Source organism: Eschrichtius robustus, chromosome 9 (genome assembly GCF_028021215.1).
Source record: "Eschrichtius robustus isolate mEscRob2 chromosome 9, mEscRob2.pri, whole genome shotgun sequence".
Classification (NCBI taxonomy): Eukaryota; Metazoa; Chordata; class Mammalia; order Artiodactyla; family Eschrichtiidae; genus Eschrichtius; species Eschrichtius robustus.
The window spans coordinates 117,644,061-117,668,874 of NC_090832.1; the positions used below are offsets into that span (position 1 = coordinate 117,644,061).

Here is a 24,814-nt window from a genome sequence, read left to right on the forward strand (position 1 = left end):
ACAACGAAAAGTAGCCCCCGCTCGTTGCAACCAGAGAAAAGCCCATGTGCAGCAACGAAGACCCAACGCAGCCAAAAATAAAATAAATAAAATAAAATAACTTTATTAAAAAATAATAGTAATAAAAAATAAATAAACAAATGGGACCTAATGAAACTCCAAAGCTTTTGCAAAGCAAAGGAAACTATAAACAAGACGAAAAGACAACCCTCAGTATGGGAGAAAATACTTGCAAACGAATCAACAGACAAAGGATTAATCTCCAAAATATATAAACAGCTCATGCAGCTCAATATTAAAAAAACAAAAAACCCAATCCAAAAATGGGCAGAAGACCTAAATAGACATTTCTCCAAAGAAGACATACAGACGGCCACGAAGCACATGAAAAGCTGCTCAACATCACTAATTATTAGAGAAATGCAAATCAAAAGTACAATGAGGTATCACCTCACACCAGTTAGAACGGGCATCATCAGAAAATCTACAAACAACAAATGCTGGAGAGGGTGTGGAGAAAAGGGAACCCTCTTGCACTGTTGGTGGGAATGTAAATTGATACAGCCACTATGGAGAACAATATGGAGGTTCCTTAAAAAACTAAAAATAGAACTACCATATGACCCAGCAATCCCACTACTGGACATATACCCAGAGAAAACCGTAATTCAAAAAGACACATGCACCCTAATGTTCATTACAGCACTATTTACAATAGCCAGGTCATGGAAGCAACCTAAATGCCTGTCAACAGACGAATGGATAAAGAAGATGTGGTACATATATACAATAGAATATTACTGAGCCATAAAAAGGAACGAAATTGGGTCATCTGTAGAGACGTGGATGGATCTAGAGACTGTCATACAGAGTGAAGTAAGTCAGAAAGAGAAAAACAAATATTGTCTATTAACGCATATATGTGGAACCTAGAAAAATGGTACAGATGAACCGGTTTGCAGGGCAGAAATAGAGACACAGATGTAGAGACCAAACGTATGGACACCAAGGCGGGTAAGTGGTGGGCTGGCGGTGGTGGTGTGATGAATTGGGAGATTGGGATTGACATGTATACACTAATACGTATAAAATGGATAACTAATGAGACCCTGCTGTATAAAAAATAAATAAAATCAAAAATTCAAATAAAAGAAGAAATAGACAAATTGAAGAGGCCTACATTTATTAAATAAATTAAATCAATACTTAATAGCTTGTGAAACAGAAAGCACCAGGTCCAGATGTGTTCACTGATGAATCCTAACACACATTTAAGAAAGAAATTACACTAACTTTCTACAATATCTTCCAGAAAATAGAACAAGAGGGAAAACTTCCTAACTCATTCTGTGAGGCCAGCATTGCCCTAATACCAAAACCAGACAAAGACATTGCCAGAAAGGTACAGAACTATTTCTCATGAACATAGATGCAAATACTCTCAACAAAATATTAGCAAGTCTAATCCAACAAAACTTCTTTCTAAAGATCATTAATACAATCCACTTCAGAGTAAGGATTAGAGAAAGGAGACTAAATACATAAAACATTAATCTTTTTATGTGTTTCCTGGGTGCTGCAATAACATTGTAATCCGATTAAGTCCAGGGTTTATTGCATTAAGAGTTATAGTTAATTCCATGTTAACCCATTCAACCCAGGATGGACCATGAGTAGTACTTTTTTTTTTTTTTCAATCCTGGGCGCAGACCACAGTACCCAGAATTATAATAGATGTCTACTATGTTTGATTAACACATGATCAAACAGAGATCTCTTCAGAGAATTTGAAGATCCTAATCAAAGTAGGGGCACTCCCATCTGGATTGCATCCTTGGAATAATATGTCCAGCCACAGAGCCAGCCTGCAAAATGGGAGTGCTTCAGGCATTTATTCAATTTATTTCATTAGCCCTTAAATTACAGCCAACATTTGGGTCAAGTGTTGAGTATAGTTCCCTGTGCTATACAGTAGTTTGTTGTTATCTGTTTTACAAATGGTAGTGTGTATATTTTAATCCCAAACTCCTAATTTATCCCTCCCTCTGCTTCCCCTTTCGTAACTACAAGTTTGTTTTCTATGTCTGTGAGCCTGTTTTGTTTTGGAAATAAGTTCATTGGTATCATGTTTTTTTTTTTTAGATTCCACATATAAGCAATATTGTATGATATTTATCTTTGTCTGGCTTACTTCACTTAGTATGATAATCTCTAGGTCAAATCATGTTGCTGCAAATGGCATTATTTCATTCTTTTTTTATGTCTTAGTAGTATTCCATTGTGTATACATATCCCATCTTCTTTATCCATTCATCTGTGGATGAACACCTAAGTTGCTTCCATGTCTTGGCTATTATAATAGTGCTGCTATGAATGTTGGGGTACATGTTATCTTTTTTTTTTTTTAATGCTATTCTTGTCTGCTTACATTCTTTTTATTTATGTACGTATGTATGTATGTATGGCTGTGTTGGGTCTTCGTTTCTGTGCGAGGGCTTTCTCCAGTTGTGGCAAGCGGTGGCCACTCTTCATCGCGGTGCGCGGGCCTCTCACTATCGCGGCCTCTCGTTGCCGAGCACAGGCTCCAGACGCGCAGGCTCAGTAATTGTGGCTCACGGGCCGAGTTGCTCCGCGGCATGTGGGATCCTCCCAGACCAGGGCTCGAACCCGCGTCCCCTGCATTGGAAGGCAGACTCTCAACCACTGCGCCACCAGGGAAGCCCAAGGGGTACATGTATCCTTTCCAATTATGACAACCACCATTTTAAAACCTAACATATGCTTAACTGTATCAAAGTGTTGTTCACACAGCAATGGTGAATGCTATTGTCAACCTTTTGTTTCAAATTTTTAATGACTGTATTGGGTCCGGCTGTTAAACGTGACTGCGCTTTCCGCGCCCCTGAGATGCGGGTCCCAGGAGCGGGTGTGTAGCCGGAAAGAACAGAGAGCGCCGGACAGCCCGCAGCAGAGAAGGACAAGGCCCGCACAGGAACTCACTCAAGCGCGCACGCAGGATGGAGGGAGTGCAGGATGGAGGCAGCCCATTGGACCAGCCCCGCTCACAGCGCCGCGTCCGCCAATAGGCAGCGGCCTGGGCGGGGCGTCGGCGCGCGGGCGCCTTGAGCAGCGGCTGCGTGGCTGCCCTCGTGGACCAGCCTTCGACGGCATCTCGAGTGTGCAGGGCCTGCCGGAAGACGTCGGAGGCGCCGGATCCTGTTCGCGGAGCCATGTCTCGGCCGGAAGCCAGCGTCAACGCCTCCTCCTGGGTCGTTGCTTCTCGGAGGAGCGCGGCGTTGCGTCGGGCTCCGGAAAGGAGGCCGGAGAAGGAGCCGAGCCAAGGCGGTCGCGGAGGCCAGAAGGCCGGCGGAGGTGGCGGCTGGAGGGGCCCCTCCGCCGTCCAGCAGCCCGTGGGCGCTGGTTTCCGGGAGCCGCCGCTCTCCTTCAAGCTGAAGAACGACTGGGTCGCCGCGGTGATAGGTGAGAGCGGAGGGCCTGCGCGGGCGGGCCGGGGTGGGGCCTGTGGCATCCCCGCCCCGCCCGCCTCGCCTCCAATCAGCGGCCACTGGGGCGGCTCGCGTCCCCACCCGACCTTTCTGATACGCTTTGGTGCTAGAGTGATGGCGTTTAATGCATCTCTGTATAGTTTATAGAGACGATGTTTTGGGAGCGCCAACTCTCAGACTTATGAAATCTTTGGGATGAAAGGTCAGAGCTTTGGCAGCTTACCCCAAAATGAACAACAAAGGAGTCAGTCCGTTTGAGCACCGGGGAGAGCCATTAACCCAAGATAAGAAAGCGTAGGATATTAAAGGGCTGCACGGAACATTAGCCATAGCTTGCACTTAGTTTCTGTAACTTGAATATGATTAATCTGCCGAAAAAAGTGTTCTTTTTCTTAGTATAGCGTGAGTCTTACAAATTCGTTTTTGAAAAACATTTGGAAATGATTGGAATTAAGGTTTGCCCCCCTTTTAAAATTGTGGTAAACAACATACATTTACAGTATTGTTGACCCTAAGAACAACGTTGTGTAGTAGATCTGCAGGAGGTTTTCATCTTGCACGACTGAATCTACCTCTCAACACCTCATTTCCCCATTCCCCCATCCCTGGCAGCCACCAGACACCTCATAGAAGTGGAATCTGCAGGTTTTTGTGATTGGCTCATCTCAGTGTAATGTCCTCAGGGTTTATATGTGTTGTCACAAATGGCAGGATTTCCTTTTAAGGCTGAAAACTTGCCTTGTGTGCATATGCCACATTTTTTTCATCCAGTCGTCTGTTGACAGATATTTAGGTGATTTCCACCTCTTAGCTATCGTGAATAATGATGAATATGGGAATGCAGTTATCTTTCTGAGACCCTAGTTTCAATTCTTGTGTATAAGTTCCCAGAAGTGGGATTGCTGGATCACATGGTAGTTCTATTTTTAGTTTTTAAAGGACTCTGCATACTGTTTCCATAGTGACCGCACCAATTTACATTCCCACTCACAGTGCATAAGGGTTCCCTTTCTCCACATCCTTGCCAACTTGTTATCCCTTGTCTTTTTTTTTTAAATAAATTTATTTATTTATTTGTTTTTATTTTTGGCTGTATTGGGTCTTCGTTGCTGTGCCCGGGCTTTCTCTAATTGTGGTGAGTGGGGACTACTCTTCGTTGCGGTGCGTGGGCTTCTCATTGTCGTGTGCGGGCTCTAGAGCGCAGGCTCAGTAGTTGTGGTGCACGGGCTTAGTTGCTCCGCAGCATGTGGGATCTTCCCGGACCAGGGCTCGAGCCCATGTTCCCTGCATTGGCAGGCGGATTCTTAACCACTGCGCCACTAGGGAAGCCCCATATTCCTTGTCTTTTTGATGAGAGCCATTCTAACAGGTGATATCTCATTGTGGTTTTGATTTGCATATCTCTGATGATTTCATCATCTTTTCATATACACCTGTTGGTCATAATTATGTCTTCGAAGAAAGGTCTATTCAAGACCTTTGGCCAGTTTTTAATTGGACTTTTTTGGTTGAGTTGTGTGTAAGGGTTCCAATTGCTTCACATCCTTGCCAACACTTTGGATCCAATTAGTCTTTCCTTGGGCTGATGGTGAATCCTTAGTATCTACCTCTGGGAAAGGAACCTCCTACCACCCACCACAATTTGGAATAGAAAGCGCCTGCTTCCCGTTTTCCAAACTGAAAGTGGTTACTGGACCCTAGGAGCCTTTGTTTGGATGATCTGGGAAGAACTAGAGAAGGCTTTGAGCAAAGTCGGTAGTGAGTTCCCCATAATTGATTTCAATTTTTAAAAAAAAAACCCTTTATTTTTAAAAACAGGGCGTGGTGGGTCAAAAATAAAAGAGATCCAGAGCTCAACATACACCAAAATACAGGTAAATTATTTGGGTTCTTAAATCCTTAAAGAGGATGAACTATGGTTCATTCCTAACTCTAATTTCTCTTCAATTATTAACATACTGTTGTAACTTAGATAAGTTGCCAAAGCTCTTCATACTTCTTTTTAAGAACTCACCTAAGCTCTAGTCCATTCATTATATCTTAGATGCTGATTGATGGCAATCCTGTATTTCCTTTACACTTTTATTCTATTTGAGGTTGAGTGTGGTGGGGGGGACGGTGAAGGGACTTATCTCACCTATTTTCCCCCTTGTATCTAGATAATAAAAGGGTACCCTGAAGCAGAAGTAAGAATTTTTGGCACCAAGGCAATGCAGAGCAAAGCGAAAACAGTGATAGATAATCTTGTTCAAAAACAAGAAGACTACAAAACAGAACCCAAAGTTGGTAAGTAATTTTTGCCCACTAAAGCCCTGTAAAATTTTAAATGTTTTATTCAGTGTTATAAGCCATATTATAGCTGCTTTTCCTGATAACAAATCTTTGGCTTGCCATCATTAAATCTAGTCTGTTATAGAATTTTTTTCTATGAAATCCAGGATACTTTTCCTCAAACTAAGACACTTAATATCTGCTGCTAAGCCTGGCAGTTTTACTTTTGAGTAAAAACAAAATAATCTTTTAATACACTTCACTATTGATGGTACAGCAAGGATTAGTCCTGGCTTCCTGTCTATGGTCCCTTCCCTGGAATGTGACTGACTTTGAAAACTGCCTAATTATTTGATATTTAAAAAAATCTCAGATCTACTTGGACTAGAGAAAAAGCCATTATTGAACTATTTCCAGAAGCAACAAGGAGAAGAGTCTTCCGTCCAGATGGCAGCATTGCCTCTTAGTGTTTCTTGGGAAAGAACCTCTAAAAAGCCTCTAAGACACTGTTTCTTCTGTTTACCTGGGGTAATATCTGCCACACAGAATTATCGTAATGATAAGTGATGTGTTATTTATTATCAGACACTAGTCTCTCATGCTTTTTAACTGCTTCAGTAATTTTTTTTTGCATTTCAGAAATCTGAAGTAAATAACTGGCAAACCGTGACCAGAATTGTCATGGCACTGTTGTACTAAATTCCTAAATTTAATGTTTCAAGCATTATTATTGTTGGGTTATTAAAACAGAAAATAGTAAAATTGTTTTGGATTTTATACTGGTAGGATTTGTTTGGAAACTAATTTGGAATATTTTTAACAGATGTTGCTGTTGTCCAACCTTCGGATGGAAAAGATGCAAGGAAAGCTGTTTCAGGAAATCAGAAATTGGTTGATTGGGATAAGTTCCGAGAAGATATTTTGAAATGCAACAAAAAAAAGTGGGCAGGTTAGTGCTGGATCCCAACACTTACATGTGGTATTGTTGTTCCTAGTAATTGAGTTTTTTAACCTCTATAAAAAATGTGTTGCTCTTAGTAATGAAATCTATATGCAAAATGACAGTAGAATTTGAAATGCTGCAATTAGTCTCTAGGACATGATATTTCTATGTCTGTGTTGCGGTTTACATTACAAATGGAAAGTTAAAACTTATTTATACCTTGTCTTATTTGAGGTAACTCGCTGCACAAGTTTAATAAAAATAGAAAATTGGGCCAAAAGGGAAATGAAGTGAGTAAACATGCCAACCAGGAGTTAACATTTTGCTATGACTGAGCAAAAATTGATCTTGGAGTGTCCTGGCCAAGAAGGGCAAAATAAAAAGGGAAAAACATTTAATAAGATCGTACAGTTCTTGAAGAAATGGGTTTTTTTACTTCTCACTTGGAATTATATATGGAGTATAATGTTCTTACATTATTCACTGAATTTCAGAGTAAATTCAGGCATGAATTTGATCAGAATGAGGCAGTGGGACAACATCATTTATTTAAAGTTAAACAGTGAACACTACCATGTGACAGATATTAACAACGGTTCATTCCACTCTGGTGGTCAGCCTGTCCCATGCAATCTCAACAACATGTGTTGGGAGATTTGGGTGGAGGTGGGAAGCAGAAAAAGGATTTAAGTTTGGTGGAAGTATGATAAGCATTTAAAACAGAAAACAAAGTAGCTTCAAAGTAGAGGATAGAATAAGGATAAATATTTTATTCCTAAACAGTAATGGGATGGACCCTCAAAGAAAAGAAAGTTAGCTTACTATGAGAGAAGATTCATCAGTTGTGATGTCTGTGTGTCTTGTGAAGCATGGTTTATTTTATATTTAATTATTAAAGATCTCTTTCTTGGGTGAAAAATGTAATTGAAAGACAAAGCAAAAATGGAGATCTCTGAGAGGCTGGCAAAAGCTTTGCTGGCAAAGTGTGGGACAGCTGTCTAGAGCTATATCTGTGCAAGGTGAACCTGATACATATTTTAGTTTGATTTCTGTTGCTTTGAATAAATGTCAATGAAATGTAAATGCTCATTAATCATCCAAGTTAAAATTTTGGGTTTTGTCCCAGGTTTACCTCCAATTAAGAAAAACTTTTACGTGGAGTCAGAAACAACAAGTTCCATGTCACAAGACCAAGCAGACAATTGGAGGTGAATAGTTTTACTACTTTTTATTGAGTATTTGTAGAGTTATGCTGGTAAATGAACCCATGAGGAAAAGATTTGAAATGATTGCCTTTGAAACTGTAGCTTCCTATTCAAAAGAAAACTTGGTTGCACCCTACATCATATACGTTAGAGCATTGCTATCCAGTAAAACTTCTGGCGAAGAGGGGAAATAGGCTATATTTGTGTCTAGATCTAGAGTAGTTACTATCCATATGTGGCTATTAAACACTTAAAATGTAGCTAATATAATTGAGGAACTGAATTTGAAATTTTAAATTTAAAGAGACACGTGGTTAGTGCCTGCTGTATTAGCAGTTTTTGAGAATTATTTCAACAAGTGTTGAAAATCATGAGAAATTGATCTGATATCTGAATATTAGACAAATTTCTTACTCTTTGGTCCTTATTATCTGGAATTATAGGTCCTAATGGCAACATTTTTTCTATTAATATCTGTTCTAAAACTAAGAGAGTATGGTATAGCAGACAGAGCAGTTATTCTAGGATTGGGGTAGGGCCCTGAGCGTGGACAAGTGACTAAAGATCACCTGTCGAATGAGAATAATTCCCACTTCAAAGTATTGTTGATGATTAATTAAGGAAATGTGTGTGAAACATTATAGGCCCTCAGGCGTTTGCCAAATCTGACTTTGATTCATGAAGCATATAATTTTCAGGCTCTATTCTTTTTTTTTTAAGTATTTGTTTATTTATTTATTTATGGCTGTGTTGGGTCTTCGTTTCTGTGCGAGGGCTTTCTCTAGTTGTGGTAAGCGGGGGCCACTCTTCATCGCGGTGCGCGGGCCTCTCACTATTGCGGCCTCTCTCGTTGCAGAGCACAGGCTCCAGACGCGCAGGCTCAGTAATTGTGGCTCACGGGCCCAGCTGCTCCGTGGCACGTGGGATCTTCCCAGACCAGGACTCGAACCCGTGTCCCCTGCTTGTCAGGCTCTATTCTTAACCTTTCCATGAAATTTTCATTGGCCCATTCATGCATACAGTGTAATTTTTTTCCTTCTTTGGAGCTATTCTGGTAAAAAAAAGATGGGCTTGCTTCTATTTCTTGTTATGTTTTACTGTACCTTAACCAGCAGTCTAATTTTAATCAGTTGCAGTTGAATTTCTAGATATGACCTGAACTAATGTTGGAAAAAATTTCTTGCTTGGGGAGTAAAGTGACCAAAGCCACTAATCCTTGTTCTATTTTTCCTTAAAGGAGGGAAAATTATAATATAATGTGTGATGACTTGAAAGGTGGTGAGAAACGTCCTCTTCCCAACCCTGTTGGTAATTTTGAGGATGCATTTCACTGTTATCCTGAAGTTATGAGAAACCTTCAAAAGGCAGGTTTTCAAAGGCCAACACCAATTCAGGTATGCTTTCTTTAATTCTAATATTTCATCGACTTTCCCCCCTCAATTTCTGGTCGTTAGAAGTTATAACACCAGGGAGCAGCTGTCTCTTATGAGTGTCCCCCCCAGCACCTCCCCCGCTGCCTAGCACTCAAAATGCTGAGAAGTTTGGGGCTGGGAGAGGAGGAAGGAACACTTGACAGAAAGCAATGCACTTTTTATTTTAATATTTCTCATTCTGTTTCAGTCACAGGCATGGCCAATCATTCTGCAAGGAGTAGATCTTATAGGAGTAGCTCAGACTGGAACGGGGAAGACATTGTCCTACTTAATGCCTGGATTTATTCATATTGACTCACAACCTCTGTAAGAATTACTACATCTGGGTTCTCTTTAGGGGTTTAACAGATATGGATTCCAAAAATGCAATGCAAGTTTCTTCGATTGCCTTGGTCGAAAGGTAATGCCTAGTTTCGGGCAAATGCACTTGTGCTGTTCTGTTGAGCTATAAATGGACAAAACATTTTTAGGAAGCAATAGGTAGTATCCACCGAAAGTCTTAATAGTGAAACACTGGAAACAAATTGTTTAAATTACCGTGTCCAGTACAATTCTGTGAGAATGTCTGACACAGGAAAGCTCTGGCCCTGTTCAATGAAAAGGCTGGTTTCTGGACCCTAGGATTTTTTTGTTAGGCTGTTTTTCTTTATTTCTCCACTTCTTATGTGTGGTGCTTGTTTGTGGCTTTGACAATCATTGCTGCCTTTTTTTTTTTTTTTTTTGGCCATACCTTGAGGCTTATGGGATCTTAGTTCCCTGACCAGGGATTGAACCCAGGCCCTCAGCAGATGAAAGCTCGGAGTCCTAACCATTGGACCGCCAGGGAATTCCCTCATTGCAGGCACTGAATGAAGGTCCTGTATATCTGAGACGGGTACTTTACTAACGTGTTTTCTCTCCAAAGAGCCAGGAATGGGCCGGGCATGTTAGTCCTCACCCCGACTCGAGAGCTAGCTCTGCAAGTGGAAGCTGAGTGCCGTAAATATTCATATAAAGGTCTTAAAAGGCGAGTCTTTTCTTTGACCATTCCTGCATCAGCATTCTAACCATCTGTAGCTGTAGACATCCTCCCCATTATTTTCACACATCCTGAGAAGCTGATTGGCTCAGCGTGGGTCAGGCTTACTTACCCCTGATCCAAATCGACTGTAACCTGGGCGGTGGGGTCAGATAACAAGGATGCGACCGTGGCTCTCGTAGGACACGTCCCTGTGGGTTGGTGGTTGTGGATGGTTCTCAGAAAGGGGCCAATACTGTACTACCTGAGACTTTGGATTTATGTACTTTTTATTTTATACCCAAAATGCCTAGGTTGGTTGGGATTTTGAATTGTGATGGGATATTCCCCACGTGAACATGAACCTCTGTATTTTTTTTTTTTAAGCGTTTGTATATATGGTGGTGGCGACAGAGATGGACAAATAAAAGACTTAGCGAAAGGTGTCGATATCATTATTGCCACTCCCGGAAGACTCCATGATCTACAAATGAATAACTTTGTGTACCTGAAGAGCGTAACCTACCTGGTAATCGTGGAGCAGGGGTTCGGGGTCCTGGGAGGAAGAACTGAACTCTTCATCAAACCCTTTAGAATGGCTGTCCATTTCATAATGGTTTTAAATCTTAGGAATGTTGCTCATTCCCTCTAGTTTGTTAAAATACAGATTTTAAGATCATTCCATTTTAGTATTATATACATATTTTAAAATGTAGGTAAGTACAAAAGAATTCCACATGAATATTTTAGACACTTAAATTGCTTTTTCATTAAATAGATTTAGAAACTGTTAGTTGGCAAACTTAAATCAATCTGTGTTGCAACTACAGATAGCTTAGGTAATGGAGGAAATGAAAAAATTACCTTAGCATTCATAAAGGCAGAGCATATATATTAGCTACCTTCCATACCTAATCTAGCCATCTTTTTTTTTTTTTTTGGCCGTACTGCACGGCTTGTGGGATCTTAGTTCCCTGACCAGGGATGGAACCCGGGCCCTCAGCAGTGAAAACGCGGAGTCCTAACCGCTGGACCAGCAGGGAATTCTCCTAAGCTAACCATTTTTAACGCAGGTATTAGATGAAGCTGACAAGATGCTGGATATGGGATTTGAACCCCAGATAATGAAGATTTTATTAGATGTACGCCCTGACAGGCAGACAGTCATGACAAGGTAGGTATATGTTTAATTTGCTAGTCTGCAAAGTAGAAATCAGTGAAACCAAATCCATTTGATTTTAGAGCCTTTCTTAAAAGTATTTTGAGATCCTTTGGTGAAAGATATGTCATCACTTAGTATAGCAACTCAGTGTAACAGTTTAGCAATGACTATTGGGTTTCCTGAATTAAAAATAAGATTTCTAGGGACTTCCCTGGTGGTACAGCAGTTAAGACTCCGCACTCCCAATGCAGGGGGCCCGGGTTCGATCCCTAGTCCGAGAACTAGATCCCACATGCTGCAACAAGGATCCCACGTGCCGCAACTAAGACCCGGCACAGCCTAAGTAAATAAATAAATGTTTGAAAAAGAATAAGATTTCTATAAAAAAATGCAGGGGAGACTGTTCCACAGGGGGGTCTCAGATTGGAAAAAGTAATCACCTGTCCAGAATACTTTTTGGCGAAGATAAAGCTGAGGCAGCAGAAGAGTATGTGATTGGGGAAGTAGACTAAATTTATTCATTTTGTTTTCTTACTAAACTTCCCATCTTTGTAATTAGTGTGAAAGTACAGAAGGTGGTGACTTTCATAATATATGGTTGAAGAAACATCTGAATGTACATATCCAATCATTGGTACAGTAAAAATGTTTTTATTTGGCATGAGCATTTGGTTTTGCCTGCTGACAATGTATGAAAAATACTGGGGTTTTTTGCCTTATTTATAAAGGCGGAGAGAACTAATCTAACACCTGAATTCCTTGTACCTTTTCATAGATTAGAAAGGTATAGCTCTTCTTCACCTTTTGTTTACAAACCTACTAAACTTTTCTAAAGGTTTAATCTAGTAGCTTTATTGAGCAGTTCATTGTGAAGCAAATGTTTTCTGTGAAATTGGCCTCATTAAAAAGTACTAAGTTTGTCTTCCATGAGTAATTTGGTTCATAGCATTCTTAGGGAAATGTAGTAATGTTTGCTTTATGATACATTTTTAATGTTTGTGTATTACGTTTTATCTCCAGTGCAACGTGGCCATGTGCTGTCCGTAGACTTGCACAATCTTATTTGAAAGAGCCCATGATTGTGTATGTTGGTACTTTGGATCTAGCTGTAAGCTTGTTTTTAATTACTATTGATATCTTATTAATTATGGAAATGTTTTGCCATTGTAAAGCTCTCTGGCCTTTCACTTCATAATTGAGATTGGCCTTTCAACTAATCGTTAATGAAAATTGACGTTTTACTTAAATCACTGATAATTAATAATGGGTCATTGCCCTAGGCTCATTTCATGAGATTTCACGAAAGACAGGATAAATGCTTCAGAATCGATTTCATCTCTGGGTCAATAAAATGGTACCAGCGATACTTTGAAATTTTGCGTTGTCAAAATACTTACTGAATGGAAGCTCTTTGGGTCATCAGCTGAACATCTTCATTGCAAAGGCTATATCCAAATTCATGGCGATACTTTTGTAAGCTTGGCCTCAAACCGTGGTTATTCCTTTTCCAACAATAGTAACTGGCTGCTTTCAACACACTGCCACGTATTCAAGAGTTCCCAACTTAGCGTGGGTGACTCACTGGTAAAAAGTAGAAGACTGAGCCATAAATCCTTGAGTAGGAACCAGTGATTTTGCAAGGACCTGCCATTTTTCCTGCTAGCAGTTTATTAGAACATTTAACCAATGATAGAAATAAGATGGATTTCGAGCCAATATATGGGGTTTGCCCATTAATATTGATGAACTATGATCTCTGAGTCCTTTAGGCTGTAAGTACCGTGAAGCAAAATATAATTGTCACCACAGAAGACGAGAAACGATCGCTTATCCAAACTTTCATCGAGAGCATGTCTCCCAAAGACAAAGTCATAATATTTGTTAGCCGGAAAGCTGTGTGAGTATATTTTTTACATTCAAATCATCAGTCATGGTTTGTTCTGGCATTGTTTCTATGTGTATATGCATTTCAAATGGGGGGGGGGGTTGGTGTATGTCTTACAATATGCACATTACTTCAGACTCTTGCCAGTGGAAGTAACAGTGTGAATTGATGGTGGTATGAGAATAAGCAGTTAGACCCCTGACTTTATCTTTTGCTTCAGGGCTGATCATTTATCAAGTGACCTGTGTATCCAGCATATATCAGTAGAGTCTCTGCATGGCAACAGAGAACAGAGTGATCGAGAGAGAGCATTAAAAAACTTTAAAACAGGTACATTTATACAATTAGTATTGCAGTTTAAAAGTGTCCAGTGCCTGGACTTGCTTGAGTGATGGCACCTTTTCATGGAACCCATGTCTAAGATCTGCCCTCAGCTTGCAGATCCCAGAACTATAGTTGTTCTAAATATTAATCAGATTCTCAGAACTATCTCAAGCTAATGTTTAAAACCTGGATATCAAGACAGTAATTTGCAGTGAAGGTGTTGTCTTAATTTACTTGAGAGGCATATATCTTTGCCATGGTTCATGGACCCTTTGAATTTTGGAATCTATTGTGTTGTAACTTGCCAGCAGTTAAAAAAGGCTAAGTAACCCTTTCCCGTCTTCACTGTCTTTAAAAGAGTTTTAATATTAAAAGCAAGGATAGTTCACCTGATCAGATATTAGGGGACAGATATGTCTTGGGTTGGTTTGTACCAGCATGTGTCTGTATTCTTTTGGCTTTACTCTTTAGGGAAAGTGCGAATACTGATTGCTACCGATTTAGCATCTCGTGGTCTTGATGTCCATGATGTCACACACGTCTATAATTACGATTTTCCCCGGAACATCGAAGAATACGTGCACAGAGTAGGGCGCACCGGGAGAGCAGGGTAAGTCAGTCCATCCAACCTGGCTCCCCATTCTCTTCACAAAAAGGACCTTTTTCCCCTCTGAGAGCACTATCATAAAATCCCCATAACATGCTGTTTAAACAACTGCAGATTAGGTTCCAAATTGCTGTTTGAACAGCTAAATCTTTTTTTTTTTTTAACTTATTTATTTATTTTTGGCTGTGTTGGGTCTTCGTTTCTGTGCGAGGGCTTTCTCCAGTTGTGGCAAGCGGTGGCCACTCTTCATCGCGGTGCGGGGGCCACTCTTCATCGCGGTGCGCGGGCCTCTCACTATCGCGGCCTCTCGTTGCCGAGCACAGGCTCCAGACGCGCAGGCTCAGTAGTTGTGGCTCACGGGCCCAGTTGCTCCGTGGCACTTGGGATCTTCCCAGACCAGGGCTCGAACCCGTGTCCCCTGCATTAGCAGGCAGATTCTCAACCACTGCGCCACCAGGGAAGCCCTGAATGGCTAAATCTTTTTTTTTTTAATCGAAGTATAGTTGATTTACAATGTTGTGTTAATTACTGCTGTACAGCAAAGTGATTCAGTTATACATATATATATACATATATATATATACATTCTATTTTTTAAATATTCTTTCCCATTATGGTTTATCATAGGATATTGAATATAGTTCCCTGTGCTATACAGTAGGACCTTATTGTTTATCCATTCTATATATCAAAGTTTACATCTGCTCACCCGAACTTCCCACTCCATCCCTCCCCCAACCCCTTCCCCATTGGCAACCACAGGCCTGTTATCTATGTCCATGATTCTGTTTCTGTTTCATAGATAGGTTCATTTGTGTCATATTTTATTTATTTATTTATTTATTATTTTTTAGATTTTTTTTTTTTTTTAATGTGGACTATTTTTAAAGTCTTTATTGAATTTGTTACAGTATTGCTTCTGTTTTGGTTTTTTGGCCGTGAGGCATGTGGGATCTTAGCTTCCCGACCAGGGATGGAAGGAACTCTCACCCCCTGTATTGGAAGGCAAAGTCCTAACCACTGGACCTCCAGGGAAGTCCCTTGTGTTATATTTTAGATTCCACATATAAGTGATATCATATGATATTTGTCTTTCTCTGTCTGGCTTACTTCGCTTAGTGTGATAATCTCTGGTGGCATCCATGTTGCTACAAACGGCATTATTTTGTTCTTTTTTATGGCTGAGTAGTATTCCACTGTGTATATGTACCACATCTTTATATAAATGGCTAAATCTTTTTTTTAAATTAATTAATTAATTTTTTGGCTGCGTTGGGTCTTCGTTGCTGCGTGCAGGCTTTCTCTAGTTGCGGTGAGCGGGGGCTACTCTTCGTTGCGGTGCGCGGGCTTCTCATTGCGGTGGCTTCTCTTGTTGCGGAGCACAGGCTCTAGGTGCACGGGCTCAGTAGCTGTGGCACGCGGGCTCAGTAGATGTGGCTCGCGGGCTACAGAGCACAGGCTTAATAGTTGTGGCGCATGGGCTTTGTTGTTCCGCGGCATGTGGGATCTTCTCGGACCAGGGCTCGAACACGTGTCCCCTGCATTGGCAGGCGGATTCTTTTTTTTTTTTTTTTTTTTTTGGTACAAACAATATCCAGTTTATTTGTTCCCTTTGATGTAGTTCCAATATCTCAAGAACTGCTCTTACATTTCATAGTGTCAGAGTAAGCATGACTCTTCATTCTTTTTTTTTTTTCTTCCTCACTTGTAGTTCTTTCTTTTTTTTTTTTTCACACACACACACTGTATTTTATTTTTACAAGAGATAAATAGACTGACACCAAGCATTGTACATGGATGACCACAACAAAAGCAACAATGATTGCAATTACCAAACATGAAACACACTCATACTATGTCATAATATTGACATTCAGTCCAGTAATCCTCCACTGTAACAGCTCCTTTACTTTGCAGTGAAAATTGATTTGTATATTCTTTGCCTCTGAGTCCTTGTTGGATTTTTTTTTTTTAATTCAGACAGAAAGTCACAAAAATTATACTCATCCTCATCAGTTCACTCAGTCCCATGTAATTAAATTTTTTTTTTCATCTTGATCTTTTGTTAGCACTTTTATGAGTTCATCAGTTTTTCATTAGAGTTCTGAAAATGCTTATTCATTCAGTTCAGCAGTACAGTCAGTTACCAGAAACCTGTACTTGTCAGAGTCTTTTCCATGAATTTCTTAAAGATGAAACCCTTTTATAGGAACATATTTGCAAAAGCATCAGAGTACACACAGAACTGTCTGTAAATGACAAAAGACTTAAAAATGACCACAGTTAAAGATTTGATGAAAGTTCATAATAATGCAGTTGACAAGAAAGTTAGTTATTTCTGAGATATACATTTTAAGGTAATAACTAGGATTATGACTTATAACATTATACCAGAACATATAAGATTTTTAGAAATTTCATGTAATGTCTGAAACATTTATATTAACATATTTCCATACAAATAACCCAATGAAAGTTTAGTATTAGTTGTTTTGTTTGTTTGTTTGTTTATACTGCAGGTTCTTATTAGGCATCAATTTTATACATATCAGTGTATACATGTCAATCCCAATCGCCCAATTCAGCACAACACCATCCCCACCACACCGCAGTTTTCCCCCCTTGGTGTCCATATGTCCGTTCTCTACATCTGTGTCTCAACCTCTGCCCTGCAAACTGGCTCATCTGTACCATTTTTCTAGGTTCCACGTACATGCGTTAATATACGATATTTGTTTTTCTCTTTCTGACTTACTTCACTCTGTATGACAGTCTCTAGATCCATCCACGTCTCAACAAATGACTCAATTTCGTTCCTTTTTATGGCTGAGTAATATTCCATTGTATATATGTACCACATCTTCTTTATCCATTCGTCTGTTGACGGGCATTTAGGTTGCTTCCATGACCTGGCTATTGTAAATAGTGCTGCAATGAACATTCGGGTGCATGTGTCTTTTTGAATTACGGTTTTCTCTGGGTATATGTCCAGTAGTGGGATTGCTGGGTCATATGGTAGTTCTATTTTTAGTTTTTTAAGGAACCTCCATATTGTTCTCCATAGTGGCTGTATCAATTTACATTCCCACCAACAGTGCAAGAGGGTTCCCTTTTCTCCACACCCTCTCCAGCATTTGTTGTTTGTAGATTTTCTGATGATGCCCGTTCTAACTGGTGTGAGGTGATACCTCATTGTAGTTTTGATTTGCATTTCTCTAATAATTAGTGATGTTGAGCATCTTTTCATGTGCTTCGTGGCCGTCTGTATGTCTTCTTTGGAGAAATGTCTATTTAGGTCTTCTGCCCATTTTTGGATTGGGGTGTTTGTTTCTTTAATATTGAGCTGCATGAGCTGTTTATATATTTTGGAGATTAATCCTTTGTCCGTTGATTCGTTTGCAAATATTTTCTCCCATTCTGAGGGTTGTCTTTTCGTCTTGTTTATGGTTTCCTTTGCTGTGCAAAAGCTTTGAAGTTTCATTAGGTCCCATTTGTTTATTTTTGTTTTTATTTCCATTACTCTAGGAGGTGGATCAACAAAGATCTTGCTGTGATTTATGTCAAAGAGTGTTCTTCCTATGTTTTCCTCTAAGAGTTTTATAGTGTCCAGTCTTATATTTAGGTCTCTAGTCCATTTTGAGTTTATTTTTGTGTATGGTGTTAGGGAGTATTCTAATTTCATTCTTTTACATGTAGCTGTCCAGTTTTCCCAGCACCACTTATTGAAGAGACTGTCTTTTCTCCATTGTATATCTTTGCCTCCTTTGTCATAGATTAGTTGACCATAGGTGCGTGGGTTTATCTCTGGGCTTTCTATCTTGTTCCATTGATCTATGTTTCTGTTTTTGTGCCAGTACCATATTGTCTTGATTACTGTAGCTTTGTAGTATAGTCTGAAGTCAGGGAGTCTGATTCCTCCAGCTCCGTTTTTTTCCCTCAAGACTGCTTTGGCTATTCGGGGTCTTTTGTGTCTCCATACAAATTTTAAGATGATTTGTTCTAGTTCTGTAAAAAATGCCATTGGTAATTTGATAGGGATTGCATTGAATCTGTAGATTGCTTTGGGTAGTATAGTCATTTTCATAACGTTGATTCTTCCAATCCAAGAACATGGTATATCTCTCCATCTGTTGGTATCATCTTTAATTTCTTTCATCAGTGTCTTATAGTTTTCTGCATACAGGTCTTTTGTCTCCCTAGGTAGGTTTATTCCTAGGTATTTTATTCTTTTTGTTGCAATGGTAAATGGGAGTGTTTCCATAATTTCTCTTTCAGATTTTTCATCATTAGTGTATAGGAATGCAAGAGATTTCTGTGCATTAATTTTGTATCCTGCAACTTTACCATATTCATTAATTAGCTCTAGCAGTTTTCTGGTGGCAGTTTTAGGATTCTCTATGTATAGTATCATGTCATCCGCAAACAGTGACAGTTTTACTTCTTCTTTTCCAATTTGTATTCCTTTTATTTATTTTTCTTCTCTGGTTGCCGTGGCTAGGACTTCCAGAACTATGTTGAATAATAGTGGTGAGAGTGGACATCCTTGTCTCGTTCCTGATCTTAGAGGAAATGCTTTCAGTTTTTCACCATTGAGAATGATGTTTGCTGTGGGTTTGTCATATATGGCCTTTATTATGTTGAGGTAGGTTCCCTCTATGCCCACTTTCTGGAGAGTTTTTATCATAAATGGGTGTTGAATTTTGTCAAAAGCTTTTTCTGCATCTATTGAGATGATCATATGGTTTTTCTTCTTCAATTTGTTAATATGGTGTATCACATTGATTGATTTGCGTACATTGAAGAATCCTTGCATCCCTGGGATAAATCCCACTTGATCGTGGTGTATGATCCTTTTAATGTGTTGTTGGATTCTGTTTGCTAGTATTTTGTTGAGGATTTTTGCATCTATATCCATCAGTGATATCGGTCTGTAATTTTCTTTCTTTGTAGTGTCTTTGTCTGGTTTTGGTATCAGGGTGATGGTGGCCTCATAGAATGAGTTTGGGAGTGTTCCTTCCTCTGCAATTTTTGGGAAGAGTTTGAGAAGGATAGGTGTTAGCTCTTCTCTAAATGTTTGATAGAATTCACCTGTGAAGCCATCTGGTCCTGGACTTTTGTTTGTTGGAAGATTTTTAATCACAGTTTCAATTTCATTGCTTGTGATTGGTCTGTTCATATTTTCTGTTTCTTCCTGGTTCAGTCTTGGAAGGTTATACCTTTCTAAGAATTTGTCCATTTCTTCCAGGTTGTCCATTTTATTGGCATAAAGTTGCTTGTAGTAGTCTCTTAGGATGCCTTGTATTTCTGCAGTGTCTGTTGTAACTTCTCCTTTTTCATTTCTGATTTTATTGATTTGAGTCCTCTCCCTCTTTTTCTTGATGAGTCTGGCTAATGGCTTTTCAATTTTGTTTATCTTCTCAAAGAACCAGCTTTTAGTTTTATTGATCTTTGCTATTGTTTTCTTTGTTTCTATTTCATTTATTTCTGCTCTGATCTTTATGATTTCTTTCCTTCTGCTAACTTTGGGTTTTGTTTGTTCTTCTTTCTCTAGTTTCTTTAGGTGTAAGGTTAGATTGTTTAATTGAGATTTTTCTTGTTTCTTTAGGTAGGCTTGTATAGCTATAAACTTCCCTCTTAGAACTGCTTTTGCTGCATCCCATAGGTTTTGGGTCGTCGTGTCTTCATTGTCATTTGTCTCTAGGTATTTTTTGATTTCTTCTTTGATTTCTTCAGTGATCTCTTGCTTATTTAGTAACGTATTGTTTAGCCTCCATGTGTTTGTCTTTTTTACATTTTTTCCCTGTAATTCATTTCTAATCTCATAGCATTGTGGTCAGAAAAGATGCTTGATATGATTTCAATTTTCTTAAATTTACTGAGGCTTGATTTGTGACCGAAGATGTGATCTATCCTGGAGAATGTTCCGTGAGCACTTGAGAAGAATGTGTAATCTGCTGTTTTTGGATGGAATGTCCTATAAATATCAATTAAATCTATCTGGTCTATTGTGTCATTTAAAGCTTCTGTTACCTTATTTATTTTCATTTTGGATGATCTGTCCATTGGTGTAAGTGAGGTGTTAAAGTCCCCCACTATGATTGTGTTACTGTCAATTTCCTCTTTTATAGCTGTTAGCAGTTGCCTGATGTATTGAGGTGCTCCTATGTTGGGTGCATATATATTTATAATTGTCATAGCTTCTTCTTGGATTGATCCCTTCATCATTATGTAGTGTCCTTCTTTGTCTCTTGTAACATTCTTTACTTTAAAGTCTATTTTATCTGATATGAGTATAGCTACTCCAGCTTTCTTTTGATTTCCATTTGCATGGAATATCTTTTTCCATCCCCTCACTTTCAGTCTGTATGTGTCCCTAGGTCTAAAGTGGGTCTCTTGTAGACAGCATATATATGGGTCTTGTTTTTGTATCCATTCAGCAAGCCTGTGTCTTTTGGTTGGAGCATTTAATCCATTCACGTTTAAGGTAGTTATCGATATATATGTTCCTATGACCATTTTCTTAATTGTTTTGGGTTTGTTTTTGTAGGCCCTTTTCTTCTCTTGTGTTTCCCACTTACAGAAGTTCCTTTAGCATTTGTTGTAGAGCTGGTTTGGTGGTGCTGAATTCTCTTAGCTTTTGCTTGTCTGTAAAGCTTTTGATTTCTCCATCAAATCTAAATGAGATCCTTGCCAGGTAGAGTAATCTTGGTTGTAGGTTCTTCCCTTTCATCACTTTAAGTATATCATGCCACTCCCTTCTGGCTTGTAGAGTTTCTGCTGAGAAATCAGCTGTTAACCTTATGGGAGTTCCCTTGTATGTTATTTGTCGTTTTTCCCTTGCTGCTTGCAATAATTTTTCTTTGTCTTTAATTTTTGCCATTTTGATTACTATGTGTCTCGGCGTGTTTCTCCTTGGGTTTATCTTGTATGGGACTCTCTGCGCTTCCTGGACTTGGGTGGCTATTTCCTTTCCCATGTTAGGGAAGTTTTCGACTATAATCTCTTCAAATATTTTCTCTGGTCCTTTCTCTCTCTCTTCTCCTTCTGGGACCCCTATAATGCGAATGTTGTTGCGTTTAATGTTGTCCCAGAGGTCTCTTAGGCTGTCTTCATTTCTTTTCATTCTTTTTTCTTTAGTCTGTTCCGCGGCAGTGAATTCCACCATTCTGTCTTCCAGGTCACTTATCCGTTCTTCTGCCTCAGTTATTCTGCTATTGATTCCTTCTAGTGTAGTTTTCATTTCAGTTATTGTATTGGTCATCTCTGTTTGTTTGTTCTTTAATTCTTCTAGGTCTTTGTTAATCATTTCTTGCATCTTCTCAATCTTTGCCTCCATTCTTATTCCGAGGTCTTGGATCATCTTCACTATCATTATTCTGAATTCTTTTTCTGGAAGGTTGCCTATCTCCACTTCATTTAGTTGTTTTTCTGGGTTTTTTTCTTGTTCCTTCATCTGATATATAGCCCTCTGCCTTTTCATCTTGTCTATCTTTCTGTAACTGTGGGTTTTGGTCCACAGGCTGCAGGATTGTAGTTTTTCTTGCTTCTGCTGTCTGCCCTCTGGTGGTTGAGGCTATCTAAGAGGCTTGATGGGAGTCTCCAGTGGTGGGTAGAGCTGACTGTTGCTGTGGCGGTCAGAGCTCAGTAACACTTTAATCCACTTGACTGTTGATGGGTGGGGCTGGGTTCCCTCCCTGTTGGTTGTTTTGCCTGAGGCAACCCAACACTGGAGCCTACCTGGGCTCTTTGATGGGGTTAATGGCAGACTCTGGGAGGGCTCGCGCCAAGGAGCACTTCCCAGAACCTCCGCTGCCAGTGTCCTTGTCCCCACGGTGAAACAGAGCCACCTCCCGCCTCTGCAGGAGACCCCCCAGCACCAGCAGGTAGGTCTGGTTCAGTCTCCCCCAGGGTCACTGCTCCTTCCCCTGGGTCCCGATGCGCACACTACTTTGTGTGTGCCCTCCAAGAGTGGGGTCTCTGTTTCCCCCAGTCCTGTCAACGTCCTGCAATCAATTCCCACTAGGCTTCAAAGTCTGATTCTCTAGGAATTCCTCCTCCCGTTGCCGGACCCCCAGGTTGGGAAGCCTGACGTGGGGCTCAGAAGCTTCACTCCAGTGGGTGGACTTCTGTGGTATAAGTGTTCGCCAGTCTGTGAGTCACCCACCCAGCAGTTATGGGATTTGATTTTACTGTGATTGCGCCCCTCCTACCGTCTCACTGTGGCTTCTCCTCTGTCCTTGGATGTGGGGTATCCTCCTTGGTGAGTTCCAGTGTCTTCCTGTCGTTGATTGTCCAGCAGGCAGTTGTGATTCTGGTGCTCTCGCAAGAGGGGGTGAGAGCACGTCCTTCTACTCCGCCATCTTGGTTAATCTCCCAGCAGGCGGATTCTTAACCACTGCGCCACCAGGGAAGTCCCTGAATGGCTAAATCTTAATGTATCATACGTAGTTGGGCTTGTGAAAGAGTTGAGGTTTTGCTGCTGCTGTTTTTGTTCTATTTTGCTAGCTGAATCATGAATATAAATTATAAATCAAATTAAATTGACTTTTTTCCCCCTTGAAGGAGGACCGGGGTATCTGTTACCCTTATCACTAGAAATGATTGGAAGATTGCTGGTGAATTAATTAATATTCTGGAAAGAGCAAATCAGGTGAGAATATGCAACTCTGTTTTCTAAGGTTCAAATTTCATTTATTCCAAGTACTGGGGCTTTACCGCCTGTCAGGAAATACAGATATTAAACTAGTAATTAAGCGTGTTATGAGGGCTGTAGCGTGGCAAAGATGAGCACTATAGTATATAAGTGGGGAACCTGGTCTAATAGGGGTGAACATCACTGGACCCTGCTGAGGAAGATCCCAGTGCGGTGGAGGTTGGAGAGAACAGAGGAAGCAGAGAACACACTCAGGCCCCGAGGTGAGAAAGTGACACCAGGCAAAGGCACCAGGAAGCAGCTGAAGGGCCACGCCAGCAGGAGGGCCGCGTACTTACTGACGGGGTTTTTAAGACTAGGCTGGTTTTTATACCTTGAAGATTCGGTGTTGCATATGCAGAGGGACACGTTCCATTCTGTTTGGAAGGTGTCATGTAATCAGTTGTGGAGATTCTCTGAAGATTGTAGAAAAGCTGTTAAATAACGAGAATCGCCTCAATCCTAATAACACGTTTAATGGCTTCAGAGTGTCCCAGAGGATCTTGTGGTGATGGCTGAGAGATATAAAGCAAATAAACTGAAAAAAGAAATGGAAAATAAATGGGAAAGACCCCAAGGAAAACCCAAGAAGTTTTATTGTTAACGTCTATGTTGAAAAGTGGTACCAGCCTACTTAAAAGAGGTAAAATTTGAATAACATGGACTTTCAAACACCTGGTTTCCTTAACTAGGCTTTGTTAGTGTGTTTATTACAATCAGCATTATCTCTAAGAGTCATTAACATAATAAATGAGATCTTATTCTTTATCTGTTACCTAAATTCTAGTTAATATATCTTAGAAGTATTAATTCAGAGGTGAGAAAGAAACTTTAAGTTGTACAGCCGTAAGAGTATAATGGAATATAATAGAACTGGTGGAGGTATAAATTGGTATAACCTTTTCTGAGCAATCAGGTGGTAATGTGTCAATTGTAAATACATATACTTTTTGATCCAGCAATTCCTCTGGACATAAATGTCCAGTAGGGAGCCATACGAATAAACTATGGAGAAAATCATATCATATAAGGGCCTAATGCCTATGACATAGGAAACTCCTAACACTGAACAAAAACAACCTGATGAGAAAATGGGCCAAGGACTTGAATAGACATTTCTCCAAAGACATACAAATGTCCAACAAGTTAAAGATGCTCAGCTTCAGTAATCACTAGGGGATTCAAAGATCACCTCACCCCCATTAGAATGGCACAGTACATCAATTTATGGTTTTTCCTGCTTGTTTTTCAGAATTCAAGATTTTTTTTGAGATATATTTATTTAAGATACTGTGGAAGTATTGGAAGCATGCTGGCAGTATGAAGAGATGACTGATTCTTAAAATAATAGTGTTTAAAATGTAGAATTCAGTATTTTATACTTTAATAAGATAAAAAGTAAACTTGAGTTGAAAATTTTTTTATCGATATTAAGGAATGTAGCATTAAAATTTCATTTTTTGCTATCTTTATGTTAAAGAAAGAAATAAAAGTAAATTTTGTCCCCTATAATGTTGCTGTGTTAAGGTCAATCTTTAAAGGGTTTCAAGCTTGTTCAGATGTTGTCATAGCAGTGAAAATGCTGTTAACACAATAAGTTTTTTTCTGTGATAAAAAGACAAGCTGATCCATCTTCCTCAATAGCCCTTTAATTTTGTGTTTACCACATAGTGTTTTATTTGGTGGTACTTTTCTTACTACTTTATCTACTTTGAAATGAAACAGTAAAAGGATTTCATGGGGCCAAAATATGCAACAGCTGTTTGTTAAATTTTAGCCTAGCGCTCCA

General features: G+C 39.7%; 1 protein-coding gene across 2 annotated transcripts; it reads left to right on the top strand.

Annotated features, from left to right (window-relative positions):
- Positions 1-3,112: 3,112 nt before the first annotated feature.
- Positions 3,113-24,389, top strand: DDX43 (DEAD-box helicase 43). 2 transcript variants are annotated; one of them, XM_068551602.1, is made up of 16 exons: positions 3,113-3,480; positions 5,325-5,380; positions 5,666-5,792; positions 6,601-6,726; positions 7,847-7,928; positions 9,163-9,319; positions 9,546-9,664; positions 10,743-10,884; positions 11,429-11,529; positions 12,538-12,625; positions 13,287-13,414; positions 13,623-13,732; positions 14,198-14,336; positions 22,896-22,983; positions 23,513-23,668; positions 24,278-24,389. In XM_068551602.1, the coding sequence occupies exons 1-15, from the start codon at positions 3,231-3,233 to the stop codon at positions 23,627-23,629; spliced, it is 1,830 nt and encodes a 609-aa protein (XP_068407703.1). In that variant the 5' UTR covers positions 3,113-3,230; the 3' UTR covers positions 23,630-23,668; positions 24,278-24,389. The 2 variants fall into 2 exon arrangements, with proteins under 2 accessions (XP_068407703.1, XP_068407704.1); XM_068551603.1 differs by lacking the exons at positions 23,513-23,668; positions 24,278-24,389 and adding exons at positions 10,263-10,364; positions 23,158-23,221.
- Positions 24,390-24,814: the final 425 nt, after the last annotated feature.

What these genes read in the sequence shown, in the direction of transcription:
- DDX43 (XM_068551602.1), top strand. Translation starts at nt 3,231, where the DNA reads ATGTCTCGGCCGGAAGCCAGCGTCAACGCCTCCTCCTGGGTCGTTGCT. An exon ending in GACCAAGCAGACAATTGGAG is followed by an intron (nt 7,929 to 9,162) that starts GTGAATAGTTTT and finishes TTTTCCTTAAAG; the next exon opens with GAGGGAAAATTATAATATAA. An exon ending in TTCTGGAAAGAGCAAATCAG is followed by an intron (nt 22,984 to 23,512) that starts GTGAGAATATGC and finishes TAATGGCTTCAG; the next exon opens with AGTGTCCCAGAGGATCTTGT.